This window comes from Oncorhynchus masou, chromosome 6 (genome assembly GCF_036934945.1).
Source record: "Oncorhynchus masou masou isolate Uvic2021 chromosome 6, UVic_Omas_1.1, whole genome shotgun sequence".
Taxonomy (NCBI): Eukaryota; Metazoa; Chordata; class Actinopteri; order Salmoniformes; family Salmonidae; genus Oncorhynchus; species Oncorhynchus masou.
Genome location: NC_088217.1, coordinates 6,062,510 through 6,078,728, shown reverse-complemented (window position 1 = coordinate 6,078,728; position 16,219 = coordinate 6,062,510). Strand labels below are relative to the sequence as shown.

General features: G+C 45.7%; 1 protein-coding gene across 1 annotated transcript in view; it reads left to right on the top strand.

The window, feature by feature from the left end:
- Positions 1 to 16,219, top strand: part of pusl1 (pseudouridine synthase like 1) — a 73,825-nt gene that overhangs the window by 52,028 nt on the left and 5,578 nt on the right. Inside the window, exon 7 of the mRNA XM_064967467.1 lies at positions 894 to 1,064. Within this exon, the coding sequence (XP_064823539.1) occupies positions 894 to 1,064 (171 nt within the window). The remainder of the gene's footprint in view (positions 1 to 893; positions 1,065 to 16,219) is intronic.

Below are 16,219 nucleotides of genomic sequence, written 5' to 3'. Positions count from 1 at the left end.
GTATTATTTCATATTTGTTTTGTTTTTTTGCTATATGCTTCGACTAAAGACATCTCAGTCGACCATCAGCCTATCGACCAAATAATTGACCGGTGGACTAAATGGAGTCAGCCCCTAGTACAATACCAGTTCCTATGTCAAATCAAAATCAAATCAAATGTATTTATATAGCCCTTCGTACATCAGCTGATATCTCAAAGTGCTGTACAGAAATCCAGCCTAAAACCCCAAACAGCAAGCAATGCAGGTGTAGAAGCACGGTGGCTAGGAAAAACTTCCCTAGAAAGGCCAAAACCTAGGAAGAAACCTAGAGAGGAACCAGGCTATGTGGGGTGGCCAGTCCTCTTCTGGCTGTGCCGGGTGGAGATTATAACAGAACATGGCCAAGATATTCAAATGTTCATAAATGACCAGCATGGTCCAATAATAATAAGGCAGAACAGTTGAAACTGGAGCAGCAGCACGGCCAGGTGGACTGGGGACAGCAAGGAGTCATCATGTCAGGTAGTCCTGAGGCATGGTCCTAGGGCTCAGGTCCCACGAGAGAGAGAAAGAAAGAGAGAATTAGAGAGAGCATACTTAAATTCACACAGGACACCGAATAGGACAGGAGAAGTACTCCAGATATAACAAACTGACCCCAGCCCCCCGACACATAAACTACTGCAGCATAAATACTGGAGGCTGAGACATGTGACCGGTTACCTTTTGCACCCCTTACAGTTGATTTGATTTGATTGATAGTCATATCACTCTTTTGGGAGCAGCTTACCTGTCTCTCAGGTGTTAAGAACAGTCCACACATTCCGCACATTTTACAGGAATTAACATACATAAAACCCTTAACCATTACCCTTTAACATATGCCCCCTGCCTTCTTTTCCTCCTGACAGTGACCTGGATGTTGGTGCGATGCGCGACGCTGCCTCCCTGCTGGTGGGTACCCATAACTTCAGCTCCTTCAGAGCCTTGAACTCTGAGACACCGTTTAAAGACCCGGTAAAGACCTTGGAGAAGGTCGGTCTGGAACTCGGAGACGCCTTTGTACATAAACACTTCCACAGGTAACCTCTGACCTCTAACCCCTGACCCTAATCCTAACCCTATTTTGGAGCTTTTGGGATGCTTTCGTATACAAAGACATTTCCACAGGTAACCTCTGACCTCTAACCCCTGACCCTAATCATAACCCTATTTTGGAGCTTTGGGATGCTTTCGTATACAAAGACATTTCCACAGGTAACCTCTGACCTCTAATCCCTGACCCTAATCATAACCCTATTTTGGAGCTTTGGGATGCTTTCGTATACAAAGACATTTCCACAGGTAACCTCTGACCTCTAACCCTGACTGTGCAGTAGCCACAGTGTGTCAGAAAAACTTTTGTACCAACTCCATGTTTACATTGGTGGGGATCTGTATTAGTTTAAAACCCTCTGAATATTATTAGAATCAATCATTATTTTTCAGATCTGTAGTGAGTGATGTGACAGTCGGCGGTCCTGTTCTGTAGTGAGTGATGCTACAGTCGGTGGTCCTGTTCTGTAGTGAGTGATGTGACAGTCTGCGGTCCTGTTCGGTAGTGAGTGATGTGACAGTCAACGGTCCTGTTCTGTAGTGAGTGATGTGACAGTCGGCGGTCCTGTTCTGTAGTGAGTGATGCGACAGTCTGCGGTCCTGTTCTGTAGTGAGTGATGTGACAGTCGGCGGTCCTGTTCTGTAGTGAGTGATGCGACGGTCCTGTTCTGTAGTGAGTGATGCGACAGTCGGCGGTCCTGTAGTGAGTGATGTGACAGTCGGCGGTCCTGTTCTGTAGTGAGTGATGTGACAGTCGGCGGTCCTGTAGTGAGTGATGCGACAGTCTGCGGTCCTGTTCTGTAGTGAGTGATATGACAGTCGGCGGTCCTGTTCGGTAGTGAGTGATGTGACAGTCGGCGGTCCTGTTCGGTAGTGAGTGATGCGACAGTCTGCGGTCCTGTTCTGTAGTGAGTGATGTGACAGTCGGCGGTCCTGTTCTGTAGTGAGTGATGTGACAGTCAACGGTCCTGTTCTATAGTGAGTGATGTGACAGTCGGCGGCCCTGTTCTGTAGTGAGTGATGTGACAGTCAACGGTCCTGTTCTATAGTGAGTGATGCGACAGTCTGCGGTCCTGTTCTGTAGTGAGTGATGCGACAGTCGGCGGTCCTGTTCTGTAGTGAGTGATGTGACAGTCGACGGTCCTGTTCTGTAGTGAGTGATGTGACAGTCGGCGGCCCTGTTCTGTAGTGAGTGATGTGACAGTCGGCGGTCCTGTTCTGTAGTGAGTGATGTGACAGTCTGCGGTCCTGTTCGGTAGTGAGTGATGCAACAGTCGGCGGTCCTGTTCTATAGTGAGTGATGTGACTGTTCTGTGAGCTGGTGTGGTCTACCACTTCCAAATCATTGAAGATAAAATACATTAAAGTCTGGGACCTATTGCCATTGTGGTCCTCGTGAAACAAGATCCAACACGGTTGAACACAGTATGACGAAGAGATAATAAAACATGTAAACAAAAGAAGAAGAACGTCTGTCTCATCACTGCAGTGACATCGTAGGGTACATTTATATGGGCAAACCATGCGTTTACTTTATTTTTAAAGTATTGGCTGTGTGCTCGATTTTTATACACCTATCAGTCACGGATGTGGCTGAAATAGCAGAATCTACTAATTTGAAGGGGTGTTTATATAATTTTGGCCATGTAGTGTATTTCATAAAGGTCCCTATAATAAGAAACAGGAGAAGCCTGCTTGTGAATTATTGATAAGCCCCAAGGTTTCGCCGCACTTTTAGTACGGTTGTGTACACTGATATAGAGTAGTGGTAGGAGAGTATGAAGAGCACTGGAGAGACAGGGCAGGACAGGAGGAGATGACACAAGGATCAGAGGAGTTCCAGAGGAGGAGAGCTTCTAGAATGTCGTTGCTATTCTAGAATGTTGTTGCGGTTCTATAATGTTGTTGCTGGTCTAGAATGTTGTTGCGGTTCTAGAATGTTGTTGCTGTTCTAGAATGTTGTTGCGGTTCTAGAATGTTGTTGCGGTTCTAGAATGTTGTTACGGTTCTAGAATGTTGCTGCTGTTCTAGAATGTTGTTGTGGTTCTAGAATGTTGTTGCTGCTCTAGAATGTTGTTGCTGTTCTAGAATGTTGTTGCGGTTCTAGAATGTTGTTTCTGTTCTATAATGTCGTCGGATGTTCTACAATTTTTTGTTTTATGTTCATTTTCCACAGTAACACAAAGTCCTATACAGACACAAGCACAGACACCAGTCTAATCCTGCATGTGAAACAAATGCTTTCTGTTCTTTATTCTGTTCTTGTAATATTGAGAAATAGTTTTGACATAAAACCTACTCTAAATTGTATTCCTGTTCCCATTCAATTTGTCAGTGTTCAGTTTGCCACGTCAACATGTTATAAAACACACACACATTATGTTCTTCTATCCTCTTGGGGACCCACAATTCATTTCCATTGAAAATCCTATTTTCCCTAACCCTAACATGAAACTTAACCCAAACCATAAACCTAACTCCTAAACCTAACTCATAACCCAAACCATAAACCTAACTCCTAAACCTAACCACGAACCCCTTACACGTCATCTTCAGACAGCACAGCAGCATTCACATGCATTTACATGTGACCCAGTTCTCACAGTGTAGCACCTACAATGATTCCCTATCCCCTACTGTATCCCCTATTCTATCCCCTATTCCCTATCCCCTATTCTATCCCCTATTCTATCCCCTATTCTATTCCCTATCCCCTATTCTATTCCCTATCCCCTATTCTATCCCCTATTCCCTACTCTACCCCCTATTCCATATCCCCTATCCCCTATTCTATCCCCTATTCCCTACTCTACCCCCTATTCCCTATCCCCTACTCTGCCCCCTATTCCCTATTCCCTATTATATCCCCTATTCCCTATCCCCTTCTCTACCCCCTATTCCCTATCCCCTACTCTACCCCATATTCCCTATCCCCTACTCTACCCCCTATTCCCTATCCCCTATTCTATCCCCTATTCCATATCCCCTATTCTATCCCCTATTCCCTATCCCCTATTCTATCCCCTATTCCCTATCCTCTATTCTATCCCCTATTCCATATCCCCTATTCTATCCCCTATTCTATCCCCTATTCCATATCCCCTATTCTATCCCCTATTCCCTATCCCCTATTCTATCCCCTATTCTATCCCCTATTCTATCCCCTATTCCCTATCCCCTATTCTATCCCCTATTCCCTATCCCCTACTCTATCCCCTATCCCCTATCCCCTATTCTATCCCCTATTCTATCCCCTATTCCCTATCCCCTATTCTATCCCCTATTCCCTATCCCCTATTCTATCCCCTATTCCCTATCCCCTATTCTATCCCCTATTCCCTATCCCCTACTCTACCCCCTATTCCCTATCCCCTACTCTACCCCCTATTCCATATCCCCTATCCCCTATTCTATCCCCTATTCCCTACTCTACCCCCTATTCCCTATCCCCTACTCTACCCCCTATTCCCTATCCCCTATTCTATCCCCTATTCCCTATCCCCTACTCTACCCCCTATTCCATATCCCCTATCCCCTATTCTATCCCCTATTCTACCCCCTATTCCCTACTCTACCCCCTATTCCCTATCCCCTATTCTATCCCCTATTCCCTATCCCCTTCTCTACCCCCTATTCCCTATCCCCTACTCTACCCCCTATTCCCTACTCTACCCCCTATTCCCTATCCCCTATTCCCTATCCCCTATTCTATCCCCTATTCCCTATCCCCTATTCTATCCCCTATTCCCTATCCCCTATTCCCTATCCCCTATTCTATCCCCTATTCCCTATCCCCTATTCCCTATCCCCTATTCTATCCCCTATTCCCTATCCCCTATTCTATCCCCTATTCCCTATCCCCTATTCTATCCCCTATCCCCTATTCCTTATTCTATCCCCTATATAGAATGACTCCCTATTCCATATTCTATTCCCTATATCCCCTCTATAGAATGACTCCCTATTCTATCCCCTATTCTATCCCCTATTCCGTATTCTATCCCCTATATAGAATGACTCCCTATTCCATATTCTATCCCCTATTCTATCCCCTATCCCCTATTCTATTCCCTATTCTATCCCCTATTGCCTATTCTATCCCCTATTCCCTATTCTCTCCCCTATTCCCTATTCTATCCCCTATTCCGTATTCTATCCCCTATATAGAATGACTCCCTATTCCATATTCTATCCCCTATTCTATCCCCTATCCCCTATTCTATTCCCTATTCTATCCCCTATTGCCTATTCTATCCCCTATTCCCTATTCTCTCCCCTATTCCCAATTCTCTCCCCTATTCCCTATTCTATCCCCTATTCCCTATTCTCTCCCCTATTCCCTATTCTATCCCCTATTCCCAATTCTCTCCCCTATTCCCTATTCTATCCCCTATTCCCTATTCTCTCCCCTATTCCCTATTCTATCCCCTATTCCCTATTCTATCCCCTATTCCCTATTCTATCCCATATTGCCTATTCCATAATATATCCCATTTTTTATACCTTTATTTGAACAAGGAACACAGACAGAGACCAAGGTCTCTGTTACAGCTGGGCCCTGCGTATACATGTTTACACATACAGTTGAGGTACAACGATTAAGAAACTACACAAGACAAAACGATCACAAATAACACAAACAAATACAGCAGAAGATTGCTACATTTACACTCAGGTTATTCCCCTAACAGGTTATTCCTAACAGATTATTCCCCTACCAGGTTAGTCCTCTAACAGGTTATTCCTCTAACAGGTTATTCCCCTAACAGGTTATTCCCCTAACAGGTTATTCCCCTAACAGATTATTCCCCTAACAGGTTATTCCCCTAACAGGTTATTCCCCTAACAGGTTATTCCCCTAACAGGTTATTCCCCTAACAGGTTATTCCCCTAACATGTTATACCTAAGGGGTTATTTTCCTAACATGTTATTCCCCTAACAGGTTATTCTCCTAACAGGTTATTCTCCTAACAGGTTATTCCCCTAACAGGTTATTCCCCTAACAGGTTGTTCCCCTAACAGGTTATTCCCCTAACAGGTTATTTCCCTAACAGGTTATTCCCCTAACAGGTTATTCCCCTAACAGGTTATTCCCCTAACAGGTTATTCCCCTAACAGGTTATTCCCCTAACAGGTTGTTCCCCTAACAGGTTATTCCCCTAACAGGTTATTCCCCTAACAGGTTATTCCCCTAACAGGTTATTCCTAACAGATGATTCCCCTAACAGGTTATTCCCCTAACAGGTTATTCCTAACAGGTTATTCCTAACAGGTTATTCCCCTAACAGGTTATTCCCCTAACATGTTATTCCACTAACATGTTATACCTAAGGGGTTATTTTCCTAACAGGTTAATCCCCTAACAGGTTATTCCCCTACCAGGTTATTCCCCTACCAGGTTATTCCCCTAACAGGTTATTCCCCTAACAGGTTATTCCCCTAACAGGTTATTCCCCTAACAGGTTATTCCCCTAACAGGTTATTCCCCTAACAGGTTGTTCCCCTAACAGGTTATTCCCCTAACAGGTTATTCCCCTAACAGGTTATTCCTAACAGATGATTCCCCTAACAGGTTAGTCCTCTAACAGGTTATTCCTCTAACAGGTTATTCCCCTAACATGTTATTCCTAACAGGTTATTCCCCTAACAGGTTGTTCCCCTAACAGGTTGTTCCCCTAACAGGTTGTTCCCCTAACAGGTTATTCCCCTAACAGGTTATTCCCCTAACAGGTTGTTCCCCTAACAGGTTATTCCCCTAACAGGTTATTCCCCTCACAGGTTATTCCTAACAGGTTATTCCCCTAACAGGTTATTCCCCTAACAGGTTATTCCCCTAACAGGTTATTCCTAACAGATTATTCCCCTAACAGATTATTCCCCTAACAGATTATTCCCCTAACAGATTATTCCCCTAACATGTTATTCCTAACAGGTTATTCCCCTAACAGGTTATTCCCCTACCAGGTTATTCCCCTAACAGGTTATTCCCCTAACAGGTTATTCCCCTAACAGGTTATTCCTAACATGTTATTCCTAACAGGTTATTCCCCTAACAGGTTATTCCCCTAACATGTTATTCCACTAACATGTTATACCTAAGGGGTTATTTTCCTAACAGGTTGTTCCCCTAACAGGTTGTTCCCCTAACAGGTTATTCCCCTAACAGGTTATTCCTAACAGGTTATTCCTAACATGTTATTCCTAACAGGTTAATCCCCTAACAGGTTATTCCCCTACCAGGTTATTCCCCTACCAGGTTATTCCCCTAACAGGTTATTCCCCTAACAGGTTATTCCTAACAGGTTATTCCTAACAGGTTATTCCCCTAACAGGTTATTCCCCTAACAGGTTATTCCCCTAACATGTTATTCCACTAACATGTTATACCTAAGGGGTTATTCTCCTAACATGTTATTCCCCTAACAGGTTGTTCCCCTAACAGGTTATTCCCCTAACAGGTTATTCCTAACAGGTTATTCCTAACATGTTATTCCTAACAGGTTAATCCCCTAACAGGTTATTCCTAACAGATGATTCCCCTAACAGGTTAGTCCTCTAACAGGTTATTCCTCTAACAGGTTATTCCCCTAACAGGTTATTCCCCTAACAGGTTATTCCCCTAACAGGTTATTCCCCTAACAGGTCATTCCTAACAGGTTGTTCCCCTAACAGGTTATTCCCCTAACAGGTTATTCCCCTAACAGGTTATTCCCCTAACAGGTTATTCCTAACAGGTTAATCCCCTAACAGGTTATTCCCCTAACAGGTTATTCCTAACAGATGATTCCCCTAACAGCTTATTCCCCTAACAGGTTATTCCTAACAGATGATTCCCCTAACAGATTATTCCCCTAACAGGTTGTTCCCCTAACAGGTTGTTCCCCTAACAGGTTATTCCCCTAACAGGTTATTCCCCTAACATGTTATTCCTAACAGGTTGTTCCCCTAACATGTTATTCCCCTACCAGGTTATTCCCCTACCAAGTTATTCCCCTAACAGGTTATTCCCCTAACAGGTTATTCCCCTAACAGCTTATTCCCCTAACAGGTTATTCCCCTACCAAGTTATTCCCCTAACAGGTTATTCCCCTAACAGGTTATTCCCCTAACATGTTATTCCTAACAGGTTGTTCCCCTAACAGGTTATTCTCCTAACATGTTATTCCCCTACCAGGTTATTCCCCTAACAGGGTGTTCCCCTAGCAGGTTATTCCCCTAACAGGTTATTCCCCTAACAGGTTATTCCTAACAGGTTATTCCCCTAACAGGTTATTCCCCTAACAGGTTATTCCCCTAACAGGTTATTCCTAACAGGTTATTCCTAACATGTTATTCCTAACAGGTTATTCCCCTACCAGGTTATTCCCCTACCAAGTTATTCCCCTAACAGGTTATTCCCCTAACAGGTTATTCCCCTAACATGTTATTCCTAACAGGTTGTTCCCCTAACAGGTTATTCTCCTAACATGTTATTCCCCTACCAGGTTATTCCCCTAACAGGGTGTTCCCCTACCAGGTTATTCCCCTAACAGCTTATTCCCCTAACAGGTTATTCCCCTAACAGGTTATTCCTAACAGATGATTCCCCTAACAGGTTAGTCCTCTAACAGGTTATTCCTCTAACAGGTTATTCCCCTAACATGTTATTCCTAACAGGTTATACCCCTAACATGTTATTCCCCTAACAGGTTGTTCCCCTAACAGGTTATTCCCCTAACAGGTTATTCCCCTAACAGGTTATTCCCCTAACTGGTTATTCCCCTAACAGGTCATTCCTAACAGGTTATTCCCCTAACATGTTATTCCTAACAGGTTGTTCCCCTAACAGGTTGTTCCCCTAACAGGTTATTCCCCTACCAGGTTATTCCCCTAACAGGTTATTCCCCTACCAGGTTATTCCCCTACCAGGTTGTTCCCCTACCAGGTTATTCCCCTAACAGGTTGTTCCCCTACCAGGTTGTTCCCCTAACAGGTTATTCCCCGAACTGGTTATTACCCGAACAGCACAAGAACTTGCATTACCCAAAACAGTTACAAGCCAATACAAAAATAAAAATCCTCCAATAAATGTTTAAAATGAGCGACAGGTGGACAAGATTCTCAAGTCTAAGTTTAGTCTGCAGGCTCTTCCATAGGTGAGGAGTGTAACAGGAAAAGACAGCCATACCCAACTCTGTGGAAATCACATGGGCCTCAAGTGTAATCCATGCTTGAGACCTGGGTTTAGGAATTATAATTATAATATTGATGAGTGATGATAAATAAGAAGGTAGTTTATTCAGAAGTGCTTTATAGACAAACACGAGAGCATGTTGTTCTCGTCTCACGGACAGCGAAGACCAACCCACATTTTGATATAAAACTCAGAGGTGATTTCTATAGCTAGGGCCCATAATAAACCCTAAGTGCGCAATGATAAGTAGCATCCAGCGATTTAAGTGTTGATGCCGTAGCATGTAAATAATATCCCCATAATCTGTAACAGACAAAAGTAGCTTGCATCATTTGTCTTCTATTTGTAGAGGACAAACATGTCCTGTTTCTATAGAGGAAGCCGAGCTTGATTTTTAGCCATTTACAAAGTTTGTCAATATGCATTTTAAAAGACAGTTTATCATCCAACCATATCACTAACTATATTTATATGCAGAGACCTGATTAATTCGAGAGCCATCTTAGCTCGTAAGTGCGAGTGTATTTTCAACCAACTTTTTGAACCTATTAAAAAAAATCATAAAATGTGTTTTCTTTGCATTTAAAACAAGTTTCAGCTGTATAAAAGACCCTTGTAATATCTTAAAATCTGTGTCCAATAGTGATGATGCTTGGTCAGCCGTTGAAGCGATAGAGTACATGACAGTGGCATATAAACAAATTTGACACTTATTTCATCACCGATATTGTTTATGTAGAGAGTGAACAGTAATGGACCAAATATAGAACCTTGTCGGACCCCTTTAACCAACTCCAATGGCCGTGACTGGATGCCGTCGACACCAACAGCCTGACTTCTATCCTTTAGAGAGTCATGAAACCAACGACAGGCATCCAATCCCAGTCCTATTGACGACAGTTTACACAAAAGTATTGCATGGTCTACAGTGTCAAAAGCTTTAGATAAATCTATGAACAAGGCGGCATAGTACTTTCTATTATCTAGGGCATTAGGAATATAATTTAAACACGTACAGTGGCCGTAATAGTACTGTGTCTATCCCCTATTATATTCCCTATTCCAGTGGTTCCCAAACTTTTTATAGTCCCGTACCCCATCAAACATTCAACCTCAAGCTTTTGCGCCATCAGTACAGATACCAACACATCTTTACCACCAAAGTGAATTTGATGTCACAAAGCTGTCCAGTACTTTAAAAATATCCTCTCATGTTGTCCTGGTTTCCAGTGGTTTGCAGAAGAGGATGTCTTCCTTAATTGACCCCCCCATAAAAGTAACGGACATATACCAGGAGCTGTGCCAGGCCCGCCACGTCTGTTGACTCATCCAGCTATAACACATAACACTGGCTTGTATGCGAATCAGAAATGGTTTCAAAACATCTCCTGCCATGTCAATGGTGTGTTGTGAAACAGTGTTGTTTGATGGAGACATTGTCTATATAGTTTTTTTGGCCTTTTCCCCCAGCATTGTCCCAGCCATATCCACAGCAGCAGGAAGAATTAAGTCCTCCACAATAGTATGGGCCTTGCCTGTCTTAGCCACTCCTCTACAATAGTATGGGCCTTGCCTGTCTTAGCCACTCCTCTACAATAGTATGGGCCTTGCCTGTCTTAGCCAGTCCTCCACAATAGTATGGGCCTTGCCTGTCTTAGCCAGTCCTCCACAATAGTATGGGCCTTGCCTGTCCTAGCCACTCCTCCATAATAGTATGGGCCTTGCCTGTCCTAGCCAGTCCTCCACAATAGTATGGGGCTTGCCTGTCTTAGCCAGTCCTCCACAATAGTATGGGCCTTGCCTGTCCTAGCCAGTCCTCCACAATAGTATGGGCCTTGCCTGTCCTAGCCAGTCCTCCACAATAGTATGGGCCTTGCCTGTCTTAGCCACTCCTCCACAATAGTATGGGCCTTGCCTGTCTTAGCCACTCCTCCACAATAGTATGGGCCTTGCCTGTCCTAGCCAGTCCTCCACAATAGTATGGGCCTTGCCTGTCTTAGCCACTCCTCCACAATAGTATGGGCCTTGCCTGTCTTAGCCACTCCTCCATAATAGTATGGGGCTTGTCTGTCCGAGCCAGTCCTCCACAATAGTATGGGCCTTGCCTGTCTTAGCCAGTCATCCACAATAGTATGGGGCTTGTCTGTCCTAGCCAGTCCTCCACAATAGTATGGGCCTTGCCTGTCTTAGCCAGTCCTCCACAATAGTATGGGGCTTGCCTGTCCTAGCCACTCCTCTACAATAGTATGGGGCTTGCCTGTCTTAGCCAGTCATCCACAATAGTATGGGCCTTGCCTGTCTTAGCCAGTCATCCACAATAGTATGGGGCTTGCCTGTCCTAGCCACTCCTCTACAATAGTATGGGGCTTGCCTGTCTTAGCCAGTCATCCACAATAGTATGGGCCTTGCCTGTCTTAGCCAGTCATCCACAATAGTATGGGGCTTGTCTGTCCTAGCCAGTCCTCCACAATAGTATGGGCCTTGCCTGTCTTAGCCACTCCTCCACAATAGTATGGGCCTTGCCTGTCTTAGCCAGTCATCCACAATAGTATGGGCCTTGCCTGTCCTAGCCAGTCCTCCACAATAGTATGGGACTTGCCTGTCTTAGCCAGTCATCCACAGTAGTATGGGGCTTGCCTGTCTTAGCCAGTCCTCCACAGTAGTATGGGGCTTGCCTGTCTTAGCCAGTCCTCCACAGTAGTATGGGGCTTGCCTGTCTTAGCCAGTCCTCCACAGTAGTATGGGGCTTGCCTGTCTTAGCCAGTCCTCCACAATAGTATGGGCCTTGCCTGTCTTAGCCAGTCCTCCACAGTAGTATGGGCCTTGCCTGTCCTAGCCAGTCCTCCACAAAAGTATGACCTTGCCTGTCCTTGCCAGTCCTCTACAATAGTATGGGTCTTGCTTGTCCTAGCCTCTCCTCCACAATAGTATGGGGCTTGCCTGTCTTAGCCACTCGGTAGCTCACCATGTAAGACACTTCTAGCCTCTTATTATCAATGGTATCTGTTGCTTTTATACATGTCTTACAACTTGACAGTCGTCTTTATTCTCGCGTGGCTTATTTTTCAAATTGACATGTTTTGTTTCTAAATGTCTGCGCAAGAGTGAAGGTTTCATTGAGTTGTGAGATAGTACTCTTGCACATGTAACACACAGTGGCTGAGGAAAGGCACTACTCCCAATAGAAGTGAACCCCTCTTCGATGGTCCAATGGCCCTGTCTGTTGCTCGGTGCTTTCCCGGGTAAGGGGGACAGTAGTTCTTCGGCTGCATCAGATTCACATCTGTCAGTGTCCATGCTAGCTGGGCTAACAACAAATATAGAATTACTGATGCTAGCGTTGGATGTGGTCATGGAAGCAGAAAGACTTGTCGTCGACAGGTGTAGTACTGCTGGTAGTAGCAGTCCTACCAGTAGAGCTGGTAGTAGCAGTCCTACCAGTAGAGCTGGTAGTAGCAGTAATACCAGTAGAGCTGGTAGTAGCAGTCCTGCCAGTAGAGCTGGTAGTAGCAGTCCTGCCAGTAGAGCTGGTAGTAGCAGTAATACCAGTAGAGCTGGTAGTAGCAGTAATACCAGTAGAGCTGGTAGTAGCAGTCCTACCAGTAGAGCTGGTAGTAGCAGTCCTGCCAGTAGAGCTGGTAGTAGCAGTCCTGCCAGTAGAGCTGGTAGTAGCAGTAATACCAGTAGAGCTGGTAGTAGCAGTCCTACCAGTAGAGCTGGTAGTAGCAGTAATACCAGTAGAGCTGGTAGTAGCAGTCCTACCAGTAGAGCTGGTAGTAGCAGTCCTACCAGTAGAGCTGGTAGTAGCAGTCCTACCAGTAGAGCTGGTAGTAGCAGTCCTACCAGTAGAGCTGGTAGTAGCAGTAATACCAGTAGAGCTGGTAGTAGCAGTCCTACCAGTAGAGCTGGTAGTAGCAGTCCTGCCAGTAGAGCTGGTAGTAGCAGTCCTGCCAGTAGAGCTGGTAGTAGCAGTAATACCAGTAGAGCTGGTAGTAGCAGTCCTACCAGTAGAGCTGGTAGTAGCAGTAATACCAGTAGAGCTGGTAGTAGCAGTCCTACCAGTAGAGCTGGTAGTAGCAGTCCTACCAGTAGAGCTGGTAGTAGCAGTCCTACCAGTAGAGCTGGTAGTAGCAGTACTACCAGTAGAGCTGGTAGTAGCAGTCCTACCAGTAGAGCTGGTAGTAGCAGTACTACCAGTAGAGCTGGTAGTAGCAGTCCTGCCAGTAGAGCTGGTAGTAGCAGTCCTACCAGTAGAGCTGGTAGTAGCAGTCCTACCAGTAGAGCTGGTAGTAGCAGTAATACCAGTAGAGCTGGTAGTAGCAGTCCTACCAGTAGAGCTGGTAGTAGCAGTCCTACCAGTAGAGCTGGTAGTAGCAGTCCTACAAGTAGAGCTGGTAGTAGCAGTCCTGCCAGTAGAGCTGGTAGTAGCAGTCCTGCCAGTAGAGCTGGTAGTAGCAGTCCTACCAGTAGAGCTGGTAGTAGCAGTAATACCAGTAGAGTTGGTAGTAGCAGTAATACCAGTAGAGCTGGTAGTAGCAGTCCTACCAGTAGAGCTGGTAGTAGCAGTCCTACCAGTAGAGCTGGTAGTAGAAGTCCTACCAGTAGAGCTGGTAGTAGCAGTAATACCAGTAGAGCTGGTAGTAGCAGTCCTACCAGTAGAGCTGGTAGTAGCAGTCCTACAAGTAGAGCTGGTAGTAGCAGTAATACCAGTAGAGCTGGTAGTAGCAGTCCTACCAGTAGAGCTGGTAGTAGCAGTCCTACCAGTAGAGCTGGTAGTAGCAGTCCTGCCAGTAGAGCTGGTAGTAGCAGTCCTGCCAGTAGAGCTGGTAGTAGCAGTCCTGCCAGTAGAGCTGGTAGTAGCAGTCCTGCCAGTAGAGCTGGTAGTAGCAGTCCTACCAGTAGAGCTGGTAGTAGCAGTCCTGCCAGTAGAGCTGGTAGTAGCAGTCCTGCCAGTAGAGCTGGTAGTAGCAGTCCTGCCAGTAGAGCTGGTAGTAGCAGTCCTACCAGTAGAGCTGGTAGTAGCAGTCCTACCAGTAGAGCTGGTAGTAGCAGTCCTACCAGTAGAGCTGGTAGTAGCAGTCCTACCAGTAGAGCTGGTAGTAGCAGTCCTGCCAGTAGAGCTGGTAGTAGCAGTCCTGCCAGTAGAGCTGGTAGTAGCAGTCCTGCCAGTAGAGCTGGTAGTAGCAGTCCTGCCAGTAGAGCTGGTAGTAGCAGTCCTACCAGTAGAGCTGGTAGTAGCAGTCCTGCCAGTAGAGCTGGTAGTAGCAGTCCTGCCAGTAGAGCTGGTAGTAGCAGTCCTGCCAGTAGAGCTGGTAGTAGCAGTCCTACCAGTAGAGCTGGTAGTAGCAGTCCTACCAGTAGAGCTGGTAGTAGCAGTCCTGCCAGTAGAGCTGGTAGTAGCAGTCCTGCCAGTAGAGCTGGTAGTAGCAGTAATACCAGTAGAGCTGGTAGTAGCAGTCCTGCCAGTAGAGCTGGTAGTAGCAGTCCTGCCAGTAGAGCTGGTAGTAGCAGTCCTACCAGTAGAGCTGGTAGTAGCAGTCCTGCCAGTAGAGCTGGTAGTAGCAGTCCTGCCAGTAGAGCTGGTAGTAGCAGTCCTGCCAGTAGAGCTGGTAGTAGCAGTCCTACCAGTAGAGCTGGTAGTAGCAGTCCTGCCAGTAGAGCTGGTAGTAGCAGTCCTGCCAGTAGAGCTGGTAGTAGCAGTCCTGCCAGTAGAGCTGGTAGTAGCAGTCCTGCCAGTAGAGCTGGTAGTAGCAGTCCTACCAGTAGAGCTGGTAGTAGCAGTCCTGCCAGTAGAGCTGGTAGTAGCAGTCCTGCCAGTAGAGCTGGTAGTAGCAGTAATACCAGTAGAGCTGGTAGTAGCAGTCCTGCCAGTAGAGCTGGTAGTAGCAGTCCTGCCAGTAGAGCTGGTAGTAGCAGTCCTGCCAGTAGAGCTGGTAGTAGCAGTCCTGCCAGTAGAGCTGGTAGTAGCAGTAATACCAGTAGAGCTGGTAGTAGCAGTCCTACCAGTAGAGCTGGTAGTAGCAGTCCTGCCAGTAGAGCTGGTAGTAGCAGTCCTACCAGTAGAGCTGGTAGTAGCAGTCCTGCCAGTAGAGCTGGTAGTAGCAGTCCTGCCAGTAGAGCTGGTAGTAGCAGTCCTGCCAGTAGAGCTGGTAGTAGCAGTCCTGCCAGTAGAGCTGGTAGTAGCAGTCCTACCAGTAGAGCTGGTAGTAGCAGTCCTGCCAGTAGAGCTGGTAGTAGCAGTCCTGCCAGTAGAGCTGGTAGTAGCAGTCCTGCCAGTAGAGCTGGTAGTAGCAGTCCTGCCAGTAGAGCTGGTAGTAGCAGTCCTACCAGTAGAGCTGGTAGTAGCAGTCCTGCCAGTAGAGCTGGTAGTAGCAGTCCTGCCAGTAGAGCTGGTAGTAGCAGTAATACCAGTAGAGCTGGTAGTAGCAGTCCTGCCAGTAGAGCTGGTAGTAGCAGTCCTGCCAGTAGAGCTGGTAGTAGCAGTCCTGCCAGTAGAGCTGGTAGTAGCAGTCCTGCCAGTAGAGCTGGTAGTACGTGTTCCTTTGGAGTCATACCAGCTCTACTTTTTTATTTATCAATTTTCCAGCAAACGGAATGAGCAGCAGTAACATAATTCCCGCGAGAGAGTAACAGTTAATGTGATTGGATGTTCATTATTTGACGAGGCTACCTGTATTGTGTTGTTATTTTTGCTGAACACGAGATGGTTTCATTTTATTTCTGGCAGGGAAACTAGAGGCTTACTTTTTAATTTGAATCTTTATTTAACAAGGCAAGTCAGTTAATTAAGAACAAATTCTCATTTACAATGATGGCCTAGGAACAGTGGGTTGTTCAGGGGCAGAACGACAGATTTTTTTGTCAGCTCTGGGATTTGATCTTGCAACCTTTCATTTACTAGTCCAACCACTAGGCTACCAGCAGCCCCAAATGCAGCAGGTAGGAAAATATAAATGGTTTTTAAGAAT